Here is a 15,039-nt window from a genome sequence, read left to right as displayed (position 1 = left end):
TACGCGAGAAGCCCAAATCATACAAATCAACAACAACCGAGGGCGAAAATGAAACTTGGCCCCCTCTCGGTGTTGCCGGCGCCACGCCGGTTTTTTTGGGATGTTGGATGTTTCCCTACTGTAAATGAGAAAGAAAGTTATTTGCATATCGCATTCGCAACGCTGGTTCACCTTTGTTCCCTGTGTGCCGATAAGTGAGATCGCCCTTGGGGGGGCGGGAATGGGCGGGCGAAATGATTCGGATGTGTCGTGAAAGGCGTTACGTGTGACATGTACAAAAAACAAACGAAAGTGTGTTGTTACACTGTACCGCGGTGTCGTGCTTTTTGAACACGGCTTAAACGCGTATGTCCATACGAGACCGTTCTCGCTCTCTTGGTATATATATTTCTATAGCTTACACCCTAGTCGCTGCTTACAGGGGTTAAGGAACTCTTGAAACCCGTCTCTGGAATTGTTCGACAACTGTTCTACCTGCTGCTGCTGCTGGTTATGAGCAACCAACTTATACTCTCTACCCACAGCTACTACAGTAAGTCTTTGATGCTGTTTAACACATAGTTGAAAATGCTGTCCGGCGCTATCTCCCCATTCAGCACGTAGATGTCCTTCCGGCCCTTAAACTCCCGATAGTGCTTCTCGTACAGTGGCCACACGCACATCTCGAAGTAGCCGACCACGTCCGGCGGATCGTACACGCGCTGCACCCGCCGGGCGTAGCACCGCTCGTACGGCAGATGGATGTGAAACTTGATGCTGCACAGATCGCGCGTAAACGAGTGATTGAACAGCAGAAAGCCCTCCAGCAGCAGCACGTTGATCTTGATGTTCATGCTTTGGTACGATTCGTTTTTGGACTTTTTGATCAAGTTTGTCGTCCTGCTGCCGGTCCCGTTTTCATCGTACTTTGCCAGAAAGTTGCTCAGGAAGTGGTCGGCGAACAGATTGAACTCGTCCATCGATTCGACCCGCTCGCCCATCTCGCTGTCCTCGTCGCTGCGAGCGCGCCGCAGCTGGTGGCAGTTGTACAGGATGAACTTTTGCCCCAGCACCTGCATAATGTCCTGGCACATGCGGTCCATATCGAGCGAGCCGAGAATCTCCCAGTTGATGTGGTTGAGCTTCTTCACCATCTCGTGCCGGGGGCTGTCGACCGGCAGGAAGTAATCGTCCTGGCACAGCGCAACCACCTTGTTGAGGATGAGATTTTCCTTGAAGAAGGTTTTGTGCAGGTGGGCGGTAAAGTATGCTTCGAGCGATTTGGCCAGCGTCGTCTTGCCGCCGTTCGTCACCCCGGATATGCCGATGACGAGCCACGTCTCCATGGTGTGGCACGGTCGCTACGGGCGGGGTAACAAGGGAAATGGTTTTACAACACTTTTCACTGTGTACAACAAAATGCACGATCGACCTAGTACTAGGGTAGTGGAAACACTGAGCAACCGTACTACAGCGTACCTTTGCCGAGGGTAAATCATTTAAAACAGGGCGATAAGAACGGCGGGCCGTCGTCCGCGGTATGGGTTGGTAACGCGTGATCAACACGAACCGCTGCACGAGAATATGATTATGGTTTATAATCATTTTCTCGTGTGCAGCACGACGAGCGTGAGGGGGGCTCTAACGTAAACCTTTAAAGTGAATTTCTTATCTTGTCTAGTGCCTGCTCTAAACCGCTCATTGCTGTTTGTTATGACATCTTTGTGCAAAGAGCGTTTGTCGTGTTTGGTTTGAAGATTTGAGCAACAGATTAACGAAAACGTTCGCTTTCACACACACACACACACCCGCTCGCTTACCTGTGCGTTACTGTGGTCGGATAAATCGCGCTCCGAGATGGTCCCGCAAATGGTACAGCGAAAAGGCCGACAGTCCGCCGAGCAGCACCACACCGAACAGTGCCGGCACGAGGAATGCAAACTTCATCGGTGGAAACAGCGCATAGATCCAACTTTCTGCAAATGAAGATCAATTGAATCAGAATCAGGCGCTCGTGCACGACACAATTTAAGACCACGGGCGCTACGAAACGCAACCGCAATGCAATAGAACCAATTAGAACCGTGTGCTAGCGAACCGTCGCCTCGTACGGAACGCGTAATGCTTGAGAGAGCTCGCGCGCGCCATGAGGGTCAACATGTAAAGCGCGACCGAACCGACCCGGCTCAAGGTTATTGGTGAGCAATGTTTTTTTGCTTCCGTTGCTCGCGCAATCCATTAGATTGATGTTGGTGCCATCACGCACGGGCCGGGGAGAGGTGGAGGGAGATGGAGACTCCTCTATTGTCCATCAATTGCGTGAAGCTGTTTTGTGACTCGCACACACAAGCACATGCTCAACACACGCCTGTGGTGGTTGTTTTTTCCGTTCCCTGCGATCGATTCTGTGCTGTAAACAGAACAGAAGCCCCCGCTTACCATCCCTGGCGTCGATCACGATGAACGGCAGTACAGCAACCCACAGCACGTAGTAGAGAAACGCGCTAAATGTAGCGGCCAGAATCAGCTTCCCCAGTGCCGCATTCGATGCCATTCACTGCAAGGGTACGAAAATAAGTGCGTTAGTACGGGTATGATGGTGCTATTTCGGAACGACGCGAGCGGATGATAGACCTCCTGATGCGATTGCTGCTGCTGCTGCTGCCGGAGCTGCTGCCACGAAACACGTACTTGATCTTATCTAATGCTTTCAAATGGATGAAGCGCACTTGTAATTGTCTCCTCGTCAGAATTGGCCTTCGTGCTTGGAGAAGAAGATGAAAGAACGAAAAAATAAACACTCACACAATCACACACACAACGCACCGATTCGCGATTGCCGCCAAATGACGTCTTGTTTGTTTGTTTACATCCCACAGTGATGTAAACAAGTGGCGATTTGGGGTTATGGTTTTTTTTACTTGAAAAAATGTTTAAAATGGAGCGGAAAAGTTCAAATTGCCTGGGTGCTACTGATTTTTAGTATATTTTTATTGAATTGTTTGAATTTTCATTAATAAAATTGGTATTATGGCGTTTTATAGCAGCGGCCGATGACAGGTCGTTCACGGTGGGAGTAGAATTTAGAACAAGATGGTCAAAATTGCACGATGAGTGCTAAAACGATTAATATTTAGTACATTTTTGCCAGTTCAAATTTTAAACAAAGCTCGTTGGAATAAACAGACGTTAAGATGTCGATACCTGAAATGAATTGTATTTTGAAGTATTTTTCGTACTCGAATAATGATGGCGCATACAAGATTGGAAAAAAGAAACGTACGATGAAACGCATTAGGATGAAATGTTGCAGTATAGTTAAACATTTATTGGCAGATTTGCTGTCAGCCAATAGTTTTGGCAGGGTTCGTTACTAAAAGAACCAGAACAGTAAACCAGTTTTGGTCGGTCTCGTGGTACATTCTAGAGTTGGGCAAAACGCACAAAAAAGCGGAACTGGGTCCGGATGATTCCAACAAATTTCGAACCCAGTTCCGAAGGGTAGGTTCAATCCGAAAAGCCGGAACCGCCCGGAATCGTCCGGAATCGTGCGGAGTCGTTGGAACAGTCCGGAATCGTCTGGAATCGACCGGAATCGCTCGGAATCGCCCGGAATCGCTCGGAGATGACCAGAATCGCCCGGAATCGCCCGGTCGATTCCGACTGTTCCGACGATTCCGGACGATTACGACGATTCCGGACGATTCCAGACGATTCCATACTATTCGAACGACTCCGCACGATTCCAGACGATTTCAGACGATTCTGGACGATTCCGACGATTCCGGTGGAACTAGCGATTCCTTCTCTCTGGAATCAAAATCGGAATCATACTTGCCGGAACCGGAGCGGAACCGTGGGTGCGATCCGCAGAACCCATCTCTAGTACATTCATCAACTAGTCGTACGAGCATGCCCGTCATGGGTTTAATCCCCAACTGGACCGTGCCCCCATACGTAGGATTGACTATCCGGCTATGTGTAGTCAGTAAGTCACTGAAAGCCAAGCCCACTAATGGTAGAGGCAGCCCTTAACCGACAACGGTTGTTGTGTCAAAGAAAAAGAAGAAGAAGAAGAAGAAGAAGAAGAAGAAGAAGAAGAAGAAGAAGAAGAAGAAGAAGAAGAAGAAGACGAAGAAGAGAAAAACTTTTTTTAATAAAAGATTTTATGGTTGCAGAATATATTCTAACCTGTTTAGAATTCTAAAATCACGATAAACACGTAAATTTCCACATAAAATGCGCCCAAATTAGGTAAACGGTTAATGTTGATTTTCCATTTGGATCGATCCCCATTATGTATATGAATTTAATCGAGTGTGTTGCAAGTATTTTAGAGTTTATAAATTTTCTTACGAAATTGGTTCTAATAGACATTCTCGTAGTAGATAGCTAACTCGTTAGATCTAACCCAGGATCCCACCAAATAAGGATCGTGATGTGGTCCGAAACCAGTATTTTCGGATGCGAGAAGAGCACATGTTGACTAGTAATATTCAAAAATATATTCAATACATGTCCATTAGACCCTAGTGATGCTGCTAATTTAAATCAAATTGTATCCGAATGTTGAAGATACATCGGCTGAGATATCGTTCAATTTTAGTTTAGTTTAGTTTAGTGTTTATTAATCGATGGACTATAAAACTCTCTCGAGTCAAATTTTGATTACAATATACATTAAATAACGAACAGAACATGTATATATTGTTATTGTTGGACGCATTTCGAACACTTAAACGTGAAGTCAGTTCTGCTATCGTCATTCTAGGCTTATAGAGATCGTCAGCTGAATTTAGTAGACGGCACATACAAATAAGGAAGTTACGAAAGACAAAGGTTGTTCGGGTTTCAGCGACTGCCTGCATTGACCGGCGACGGAGTATTCTGGCAGGAACATAGAGGTGAATCCACGAAAGCAGCTCAGGACAGTCGATGGTTCCGTTTAAGGTTCCCGTGATAAATGCCACCCTGGCGTGCTCAACACGTTCGGCGAGGAGCGGGATCCCAAGCAGCAAACATCTAGTCCTAGTCCTTTTGCTAATGAACGTGTTAGAACGGCATAATTTGATTTATTTTTTGAATATCTGGCATCTTCCTGGCCATGTTTTAGGTCATCCGGTAAGTCTGATATGATAATGTATGCTTAAATCCGTTATCAGAAACCTTTGGCAGCCTCTCGAATGTCTTCCAATATTCCTCGCGTTCCTCGTACATTCACAAAATAATCAGTATCACCACACTGGATATTTCACACCTTTTAATCATCATAACCTCATAAAAGTATCCCGTTCTTTCACCAGTTCGCTTTGCTAAGCAAAACATTCTTTCTAAGTTTTATTATTAATCATCATCACCATTTTATTCATCCGCACGTCTACTCCACTGCCTCCTGCCAACCACATGAAAGAGATTGCGCAAGGAAATTAAAATAATCTTACATATCTAAGCGTGTCTGTCTGTAGATGTGTGTGTATATGTCTGTAGATGTGTAGGTGTGTTCGAGTCGATTCGACTGCAAATGAATTGATTGTAAAAAACAAAAACAAAAGAAAACCAAAAGAAGAGAAAACCCGGTAACAAAGCAACGGTTCCCGAGGTGAGGAATCCAATAAATAAATAAATCACTAATTACGTTTTCTTCTTTCCCTGATCGCCAATTGGATCAAAACAGGTAACTCTCTCTCTCACTCTCCACCCAATCACTCAGCTCTCAGGTTGCCCGCGCTCGAAGCGATCGAATTTTCCCGATCGATGTTTAAACAATTTACGGCGGGAGGAGGAAAAAACCCCAGGAAAGATGAACACGGCAATGGATCAGGCGGCAATCGATATTGTTTCACCGTTTAAGAGATTACCATGCCCCACCGCTGGTGTGTGTTGTTGGCAGCATCATTTCCGTTCCACACTCCATAATCGAGGGTAACTACTACTACTGCCGGCAGCCTGAGTGAATGAGTGAAAGCGGAAATGAAACTATCTGCTGTGGGCCCGTTTGTGCCAGGCACAGGTCAATTATGCGTTCCGCGAGGTCGTGGAACATTCGCCGTACGATCGTATCTCGAGATCTGGAGAAAGAAAGAAACACCGAAAATGTGGCATGAACACAAGGTATTTAGTTCCAATTTGGAGCTGGAGAGATGATCTTCGGCTGCTTACCGTCATTACCGCACGTTCGGGCACAGCGCAGCTTGCCCCGGTTCGAGTAGGTCACACCGTCCGTGCCGCACACGGGCTCGTACGCCTGGGCGACCGTGTTGCGAATGCAGCGCCGTTCGCAGCCGTGCTGGATCTGCTTGGGCGTTCGGGTCGGCGCACTGGTGGACGCACTGGCAGTGCTGTTGGTCGTCTGCGCACCCTGATCGATACGATCCTGAGCTTGGGGCTGTCCGTCCTTGCTGTCCTTGCCGGTGGATGGCGCCGACTCCGTGCTTGTTCCGATGGTCACTGTCGTGTGCTTGACCGGGCGCAGCACCGAACCGGCATGCTGGCTATCGTGATGGTCCGGCTCGTTCGTGTGCTCTACCACTGGTTTGACTGCCTGGGCCGTGTCCTGGTTGCGACGCCCAAACTTCCAGTAGCTTTGAGCAGGTCCACCGTGATGCATCGGATGGTGCACCGGATGATGTACAGGGTGGTGCAGCTGCAGGTGAAGCGTTTGCGCCCCCGGACCGCCATTGACCGCGTGCTGTGGCTGATGAAGGGCCTGTGGTTGGGGCAGTGGCAGATACTGGGGAGCGGCGTAGGCCTGCGGCTCGGGCAGATGCTGATGGTCGGACGTCTCGTTACCGTGCGAACCGTGGAACTCGCTCACGACGTTCTTCTGGTGCGTACCGGGCTTGGACGGGAACTCGAAGTACTTCTGGATGAAGACGTGCGGCTGCTGATGGTGCTGCTTCTGGTACTTCTGCTTAATGTGCGAGCTGTACGTCTTGTGGATGGGCTTTTCGGCGGGCGTGTCGGCAAGATGGTCGCCGGTCGGTGCACTACCGCTCGCCTGCACATTGCTGTACGACGTCGCCGACTGCTGGCCGTGCTGGTGGTGGGCGACCGGGGCCGACTGCGGTGCCGACTCTTCCTTCGGGAAGTAGTAGCTCAGATGCGTCTGCACGGTTGGCTGTTGTTGGGACGGCGGTGCTGCTACCGCTTGTTGGGCCTGCGCGTACGCTTTCGTGTGCTGCGACTGGTCCTGCTCGGTGACGATCGTTTTCGGATGGTAAAAGTTGGTGGACACGGACACCTGCGGGGACTTCTTCGGGACGACCTCCTGCCACTTGCTGCCACTGCTGGACGCGTGGTGGTCGGTGGCCGGTGGCGCTGCATGGATGTAGAGCGGCTGCGATTGGGGCGGCTGGGGCGACTTACCCTGCTGGCTGCCGACGTAGCTGGTGGCGCCCCCGGCCGTCGGCTGCCCGTAGTGATGGTGCTGCTGATGGGCCGGATGGTGGTGCTGATGGTGGTGCTGCGGCTCGGACGCCGCCGGCGGCTTCGACAGCGGGATCGCGTTCACCTTGTAGTGGCCGACCTCCTCCTGCACCTTGAAGTTGAAGCTGGCGGGCAGCTGCTCGGGCTTGACGAACGCCGGCTTGTCCTGTACCAGGGGCGAAAAGGAAGGCTGTGGTTGACCAAGTTTCAGTAGCTGATCTTCAGAATTTACGGCCGGTACGTAGTTCGGGGGCGGCGGCGATGGTAGCGTCTGGGCCGGCACGGCCTCGGCCGGTTTGTGCGAGATCGACAGCAGCTGGCTCGGTTTTAGCGGCGCGAGCTGATGGTGATACTCTTCCTTCGTCTTCTGGGGCGCCACCAGGTGATGGATGTCGGACGGTTTGAACTGTGGCGAGGGTACGAAGTGGTTCGGACCGTGCTTGGAGAACCCTTTCAGCATGCCCTCCAGGCTGAGGATCGGCAGCATGTGCTCGAGCGTAAACATCTCACCGTCGTTCGTATGAAGCTCTGAAAGGCCCATCGTCAATTAGTCTAAAGCGGCAGCAATCTAAAGCGACCGAATTGCTTACCAGGATAGGTGCCATACGTGGCCACACCGCCGGACGCGATCTTCACCGTCGGCTCCTTGAAGTAGATCTTGCGCCGCTTGTCCACCGGACGGATGATCAGCAGCGGAATCTCACCGTTCGAACGCTTCGGCTTGCGGATGAGCGTCTTTTTGTACTCGGTCACGCTGGGGCTGGCGACGCTGTCGGCGATCTTGGACGTGGAGGCCACCGCTGGCGCTACGGCGGGGTTGGGCTTTTTAAGCTTATCCTCCGCCAGTACCAGTGGCGCTAGGAAGGGGAAAGTTATTGATTTAGAATATGACTTTTCTGAATTTGTGCACATACTGCAGTTCACAGGAGTTTTGATAATTATAGAACACTTTCCTACGGGAAGTCAACATTATGTGCAGTGGGCTCTAAAACACTCTTTTTGGACAGACTCATTTGGAATCCAATAGGAATTTTAAGCTTGCCTGTCCAAAAAGGTTGGTGAATTGGTCCAATTTCCATCACGTAAAGCTCACTACCCGTAAGAAAGTGTTAATAAAAGCCCTCCTTCTTTCTAATATGAATCCCTGAAAAAATCTTCTTATTAATAGGGTTGAGCGTTCAATTGCGTCAGAGCTTCAGTAGGTCCGTACTTTGAACCTAATCTTATGTACCTTAACAAAAATATCTTTCTGAAAGCGTCAAAATGGACTAAAATAAGAGTTTTTCTTAAATTGTGACAATTTTGCAGTTGAATTAAACTCATTAATATATTCAAAGCTAACTTTTGGGCATTGGAATTAGTTAGAATTTTGAGTGATGAATTACTCAATTTGAATAAAGATTTACAAACATCATTTGTGATAATTCAAAATGCATGCAGATGAATTGTAATCTCCTGTTTAACATTTTTTAGACTATTTCCTGTGACTATTTTCGGTTGCACTATCTTGATTTCCGATCTTTGGTATTCCAAAAAAAAACTCAGCAGACATAAATCCCGACGAATAAAACACTTTTTCACTGATATCGTTTTTCCTCTACTACGTTTGATTCTGCAATCTCAAAGAACAAGATTGCAATTAGAGAAGAAAAAAACAGCTGGTGGAATTAATTTTCTTCAAAAAATCAAACCCCCATTCTCGCCACAAAACCAAATTCCACTGCCGCCGAGAATTAATTGCAAATGCCATCTCAAACAGCAGCCAACACATGAGATGAAAATCGAAAGAAGGAAACCCCCATAAACGGAACCGAAACGCTAAGCGAAGTAATTTGGTATAATGAGTTGGCCACCAATGCAAAAAACCCGCGCACGAACCGGAGCGTGTGGGACACATTTTAAATTACAAACGGCAAGGGCTGCCTGTGCGACCGTCCCCGGCCGTCCGCGCTTACCTGCCACCAGTAGAAACAACCACAAGGATCGCATCGTGGTTTATTTTTTGTTCTTCGTCACTCGCAACGCACGTTCGTCTTGCCTGTGGATGTCAAGGAACCCGGTAGTTGGTTTTTCCGGCCGCGCTCACAGAATTCCGCTTCCACAATGCTACACACGTACAGCACACGTTCACACGTGAAAATTAATTTCCACCTTTTCAATCTTTGCAGGGAAGGTTTGTCGCTGTGTCTAGCACGTTCCGACCCGGTGCCTTTTTGCTTTCTGCGTGGATCTCAAACGTGTTTTCCCAGCAGCGTTTTCACCAGAACTCTGACACGCACACACACACTCTCACTCGCTAATAGTTTTATAATTTGTTCGGGTAGTTTTCCAGAACAAGGATTTTCACTTTGATTAGATTTGTTGTTCTTTGTTCGCGTCTTGGGATTCCGTTTTTCTTTGGCACCCAGCACATGCACGTTTTACACACTGCTTGTCGCGACCACCGTACACGCGTGAAAGGTGGCAAACCCTTTTTTCCAAGTCACTGTGACGCGACGAACACGCTTCACACGTCGTGCGTTGTCTAAAACCTTTTCCGCTAGTTTCGTTACCCACAGCACAACACGGCTTCCGTCCCGGGCAAGCGCTGGCCAATGAATAAACCTTCCCCGGGCGGGTGTACAAAATTTTGAAACATTTTCGCGCCGATCCCCAGCCCCTTCCATGGGGAGGGAAGAGGAGTTTTCCCATCCCCGTTGGACCCGTCCACCGAGTGTTCGAGTGCGTAGTAGCTGTTTACGGTTTACGACCTCTCCGAGCCACCGATTCCTTTTCCGCGTGCGATCGTTAGCTGTGTTTCGATCTTCGCTTTTGATCTCCACTTTCTTGACACCGTTCGGCAGTTCGGGCCCGGCCCGGGTGAGCTTTCGCGCTGTACGTTTGGCTTTTCTTTCTCCTCACTCTTTCCATTGGGGTTGGGGTTTGTTTTTTTTTTTGTTTTGGGGTGGCCGCTGGATGGAGCCGAATAATTTGGTACGCACACGATAGAAAAGCGGGGAAATTCTTCGACTGTGCTCCGTGTGCATGTGTGTGTGTGTGTGTGAGTAAGTTCAGTCGAACCGTTCGAAGGTAATACGGAAGCATTAAAGTAACACAATATTTCTCACCGACATACAACAAGCGTCTCGTTTTGTGTCCATTTGTTAAAGAGGACCTAGATAAGGCTTTGATTTATTGCATTGGTTTGGCGAGGTGAAGAGCAAAATGATTTTCAATTCCAGCTCAGACCTGAGGCAAGCATCGTACCTGTTTCTTATGCCGGCTGCTCATGAAACGTGAAACGAAAGTAAAATGGACCATTGTGAGAGCGAGCAGGGTAGAAAAATGACATGTTTTGGTGATAGAAAGCAATTGTCACCTGTCCCTGTGTTTTTCTGCTGATATTTATTGGCAATTGGTTGGGGAATTATATTCAATTGTGACTTTTATTTGTGCCTTTTTAAAGGTTTTTAAAATGTATTTTATCGTTGTTCTTGTGTTATCCCCATTGAGCGTAAATTGTATAGGTTTGTTTCTTGTATTTAAAATTCATTTTAGAATTTTTTATTTCTTGTCATTTGTGTTGGTTAATGTTAGCACTCAGTTTAAATTTTTGTATTTTAAGGCGTGTTTTTTTCAATTTCTCAATTTGTATTCTTTAATTTCTTTTACAATGCTTGAATAATTTAGAGCTTTTTTATTATCTTTGTTTATTGTTACTGCACTTTATTGTCTCCTTTTTATAATTCAACTGTGTGCTATTGAACATCAATTTGCACATCTATTTTGTTCGATTTTTGGTTTATTTTATCTTGAACTGAATGTTTTGTAATTTTTTACCGTAAATTTCATAGTGATGAATCATTTGAATTTCTCATTATTACTTCGTTTATTTGACAAAAGAAAAGAGAGTTAGGCTGTATAATTTAAGATAATAAGCCTAAGATCGATAAGCTATAGAAAATTATACAACGACCGAAATACTTGAACTAATCAAAATAAATCCAAACTAATAGATGCATCGTATGGGACGCTTGGCCCCGAAACGACACAGCTGTCACGATACTGAACCGATTACAAATTGAAAGAAAGTAAAACAGTAAGCAATGCCGACTGATACAAGCTGGAAAGGTTTAATTTTTTCACTGTACAAGGTAAAATCGACACCGTACCGGCCGCGGGTTTCAGAGGTTTAAATGCAGAAAATCTCCCCCCGGGTCGGGTCGGTTTAATTGAAACAGTCTCGTCGAATTTACCGCCGCCGGTGACACGCTTTGCAGGTTGCATTTCGTTATGAAACGACACCCAACCAAATGTTCACGCACCCTGGCACGTCTTTCATAGGCGCCACGAGGGGTTCATTTTTCGAATGTTTTCATCTGCTACCAATGGCAATCGTTTTTTTGTCTTTCTCGGGTTTGATTTCGGAAAATGCAACTTCACCGCCCAACTGCCTGTCTGATACGAGCAGTTTCTTACCCGTCTCCAACACTGCGGCTCGTTTTCATTTCACTGATTTTTCCCGCTTGTCTTTCTTCCTCTTCTTTTCACCCTCCTGTCTGGCGGTCGATGCTTTTTAAACGCGCATTAATTGTTTTGATTTTCCTGCCATCTGGGTGGCTCAGAGCACGAAAAACGGAGAGCGCGGCACAGGACAGACGGAACGGGTTTTTAATGGGTTCCGGGGAGTCATGTGCTGAAAATTAATTGAAAACGGCAGAGAGACAGCAAAATTAAAAAAAAAAGGAAAACAAGCCCCAAACGGTAACAATACACTCTTTGGTTAGCATCTTTGGAATTGTTTGGCGAAAAAAAAAATGGAAAGAAGGAAGATCGTGCAGGTGCATTATCGAAATTAAATTTGAGGTCAGAGACGCGATCACTTTCTCTGTTCCTACACGCGCATACACATCCGATTGGTGCCGTTATGGGTTTCTCTAGCCCCAAAAGCATCGGGCCAGCCGCACATGATAGGCTCCAGATACAGAGGCTGGCGGAAGCTGCACATACAGAGGTTGTGGAGTAGATTTTTATTTTATTTTCGCGGACCGGTGAGTGCGCGTACCTGCCAGCATGGGGAGTTAATTATTAGGGAGAGCAAAAGACAGACAGAGTGAGAGAGAGAGAGAGAGAGAGAGAGAGAGAGAGAGAGACAGAGTGTAATGAAAAATCTCGCTAATGGTAAAACTCTTCCCAAAAATGCCAAAGAAATCAATAAAGCACGGAACGGATGGGCAAACGGCCGTTCCGCAAACGGCCCATGATGGAGTAGGGAAAAATTATATCGAAAGGTAAAAGGGATTTTTGAGCGCCGTGTCTTTTGAGAGGGAGGGTGAGATGTGCTATTGTTGGACAAGTTGCACCACTTTTAATGAAGCTTTAATTAAAATGTTTTGCAGTTGAGTTGTTGCCCCTGGTGGCTTGCAGCATAAAATGAAAGGTTATGAAAAGGCACAACAGATGCAGGTACATTGCCCAACATAATACAATCAGAAACCCACATTCGTTAAGTACATTTATTTGTTGAACCATTTCCTAAATATTTGTCTCGCAATTCCGCTTCAAATGTGCGAAGAAAAAAGGGAAAATGCTCTCAGCTTTCACCGGGGTAAATTAATGTCCTGGCAGACACCACACAATCAATTACCGCAAATCATAGTAATTATGCATCGAGCGCATCCAAAAGCCGCGATCGGTCACATCACATCTTTTCAACGCTCGCAGGGCGGCCATCTTCACACGCCTTTGACCGTGACCAGCGAATCAATAATTTGGAGCAGAAGGAAATAATTTCTGCCAAGGCTCAGGCTAATGATGCATGAGAGCATGTGTGTGAACGAGTTCGTGAGCTTTCATTTTCACCAGTAATGCACAGAAGACGCCTCGCCTGGTCCGCTGGGCTCGATCGAGGCAAAAGCAGTTGAATGGTGTAGAAATCTGCCATCACTTTCTACTGGGCCTGGCGGCGGGGGGTGTTTGTATGTCTAAAGGAGAGTATGGTTTGATTGTTGCATCTTTTTATTAGTTTGCTGTTTGTGGTGGAAGCAAAAGTGAACAGCCCAAAGCAGGAAATTCCCAATCATTAAACCCAAACAGACAAACACTTGACACGGAGTCAAAACAGCTTGCCCCAAAGGGAAGGGACGGATGAAGAACCATTGGGAACAGGGAGACTTAAGCATCTTCACGCACTGAAGATTGCACACCGTTCTTGCAGTGACTGGTGCGTGACGAGATGCGTTCGATCGGATGGCCGGATAAACGTCTCCGCCCCGGGAGATTTATCGGGCAGTTGATGTTTACTTTAGCAGCTTGAAAAGAGACTGGAATTCCCCCTTTGGTACACATACAACTAGCAATTGCCCTGTGTGGAGTGATGCCGGTCGCGAGAGTTCTTGATGAATGAGGTTAGGGCATGCCGGAGGCTATGCGCCACGTCTCATTAGGTGAGGACTCTGATCGATGCTAATCAAAACAGCTCGGTTAAGGGTGCAAAGACAGGGGTGAGTGAGTGTGTGAGAAAACTCCCATTAGCACTAACCAGTGCGAACGAAAGTAAGTGTTGCGTTTTGGGACATTTTCTGTGTTGATGTTCGATTTGTTTCTTTAGTATTTGTAGGGAATCATACATAGGCACACTGTAGTTTTATGATTTTTTTTATGGCTATAACTGCTGAAAAGGAGTTAATTATTTATTGTTTTTTGCTTTTTTATTAGAGGTTTGTTAACTTCTATGTTTTTTCGTATTTTTATGTTATATATTATCCACTTTATTTGTATGTATATCTTAGTCATTATTTTAGAAACTTTTAAAAACAACTTAATCAGATTTAGTTGTAAGCTTACTTTTTTATTATATTTTATATTTTATTTTTTTATATATGATATACCCTGTAGGTTACAAGAGTTCTGAAATTTTCAGATAATTGTTTTTTCTATATTAAGCCATGTGATAAAGAAAAAATATCTCCAAAACTCCAATCATCTCCAATAATTGCTAATTATTATAAAAGTAATAGAAACAATATAAAAATGCAACAATTTAATAAAATAACCCCAAAAAATTGTAAATGTGTCTCTATAGTCCCTAAGCAAAAGTGTAACTACGATCATCTTACCGATGCGATAGCGATTATCTCGATCGCGATGTTAAACCTTTTCCCCGTTCACTGTACCAATGAAATGTTTTTGCACACTTCTCCACAATAAACACGTGTTTATTTTTTGTTTATTTTTCTTTTCGTCCACCATGCTAATCAAACAGAGGCAGCAATTTGAGCCATACCCCCTTCTACGCCAGACAAAAAAAAAAACCCCGCGTCCCATCTATTTGGCTAGCCTTTCTTTTGCCTTGCTGTTTTTCGCCACTTCGTATCGGAAGATGCTGGCGCAAAAACACGAATCGAAACAAAAAAACCCCGACCCCAAAGCATAGGTTTGAAAGAAAAGAAGAAGAACCACCACCCGATTTGGCCCAATTACATTGACATGATTTTTGGCATCGACTGCCGCTTGCAATCGCAACTCACATCGCCCGCACGGCCATTAAAGCTGGCCTAGACGCCAAAGTTCAGCCGATTGAGGCTTCCCGTCATTTCGTTCCATCCTGGTCGTTTCGTTTGCCTTGCTTCAATTACGGCTCGGTACGCGCTCGTG

The 15,039-nt window shown here is 46.4% G+C and overlaps 2 protein-coding genes across 7 annotated transcripts; both read right to left on the bottom strand.

Annotated features, from left to right (window-relative positions):
* Window positions 1-292: 292 nt before the first annotated feature.
* On the bottom strand, window positions 293-3,029 carry LOC1270319 (uncharacterized). Of its 3 annotated transcripts, XM_309003.4 has the most exons (4): window positions 2,614-3,029; window positions 2,419-2,536; window positions 1,800-1,955; window positions 293-1,340 (listed from the first exon to the last, which is right to left on the bottom strand). In XM_309003.4, exon 4 carries the CDS (start codon window positions 1,323-1,325, stop codon window positions 528-530), a length of 798 nt encoding a protein of 265 aa, XP_309003.3. In that variant the 5' UTR covers window positions 1,326-1,340; window positions 1,800-1,955; window positions 2,419-2,536; window positions 2,614-3,029; the 3' UTR covers window positions 293-527. The 3 variants fall into 3 exon arrangements, with proteins under 3 accessions (XP_309003.3, XP_061499030.1, XP_061499028.1); XM_061643046.1 differs by having other exon boundaries at window positions 293-2,536; window positions 2,614-2,866; XM_061643044.1 differs by lacking the exons at window positions 1,800-1,955; window positions 2,419-2,536; window positions 2,614-3,029 and adding an exon at window positions 1,459-1,755.
* A 2,274-nt stretch (window positions 3,030-5,303) lies between these two features.
* LOC3290224 (uncharacterized) lies at window positions 5,304-10,020 on the bottom strand. Of its 4 annotated transcripts, none has more exons than XM_061643040.1 (5): window positions 9,360-10,020; window positions 7,995-8,261; window positions 7,637-7,932; window positions 6,139-7,570; window positions 5,304-6,047 (listed from the first exon to the last, which is right to left on the bottom strand). In XM_061643040.1, the coding sequence occupies exons 1-5, from the start codon at window positions 9,391-9,393 to the stop codon at window positions 5,995-5,997; spliced, it is 2,082 nt and encodes a 693-aa protein (XP_061499024.1). In that variant the 5' UTR covers window positions 9,394-10,020; the 3' UTR covers window positions 5,304-5,994. The 4 variants fall into 4 exon arrangements, with proteins under 4 accessions (XP_061499024.1, XP_061499025.1, XP_565459.3 ...); XM_061643041.1 differs by having other exon boundaries at window positions 7,646-7,932; XM_565459.3 differs by having other exon boundaries at window positions 6,139-7,932.
* Window positions 10,021-15,039: the final 5,019 nt, after the last annotated feature.

Source organism: Anopheles gambiae, chromosome 2, assembly GCF_943734735.2.
Source record: "Anopheles gambiae chromosome 2, idAnoGambNW_F1_1, whole genome shotgun sequence".
NCBI classification, from domain to species: domain Eukaryota; kingdom Metazoa; phylum Arthropoda; class Insecta; order Diptera; family Culicidae; genus Anopheles; species Anopheles gambiae.
The sequence above is the reverse complement of the archived record's forward strand: the minus strand, read 5'-3'. Positions and strand labels throughout refer to the sequence as shown.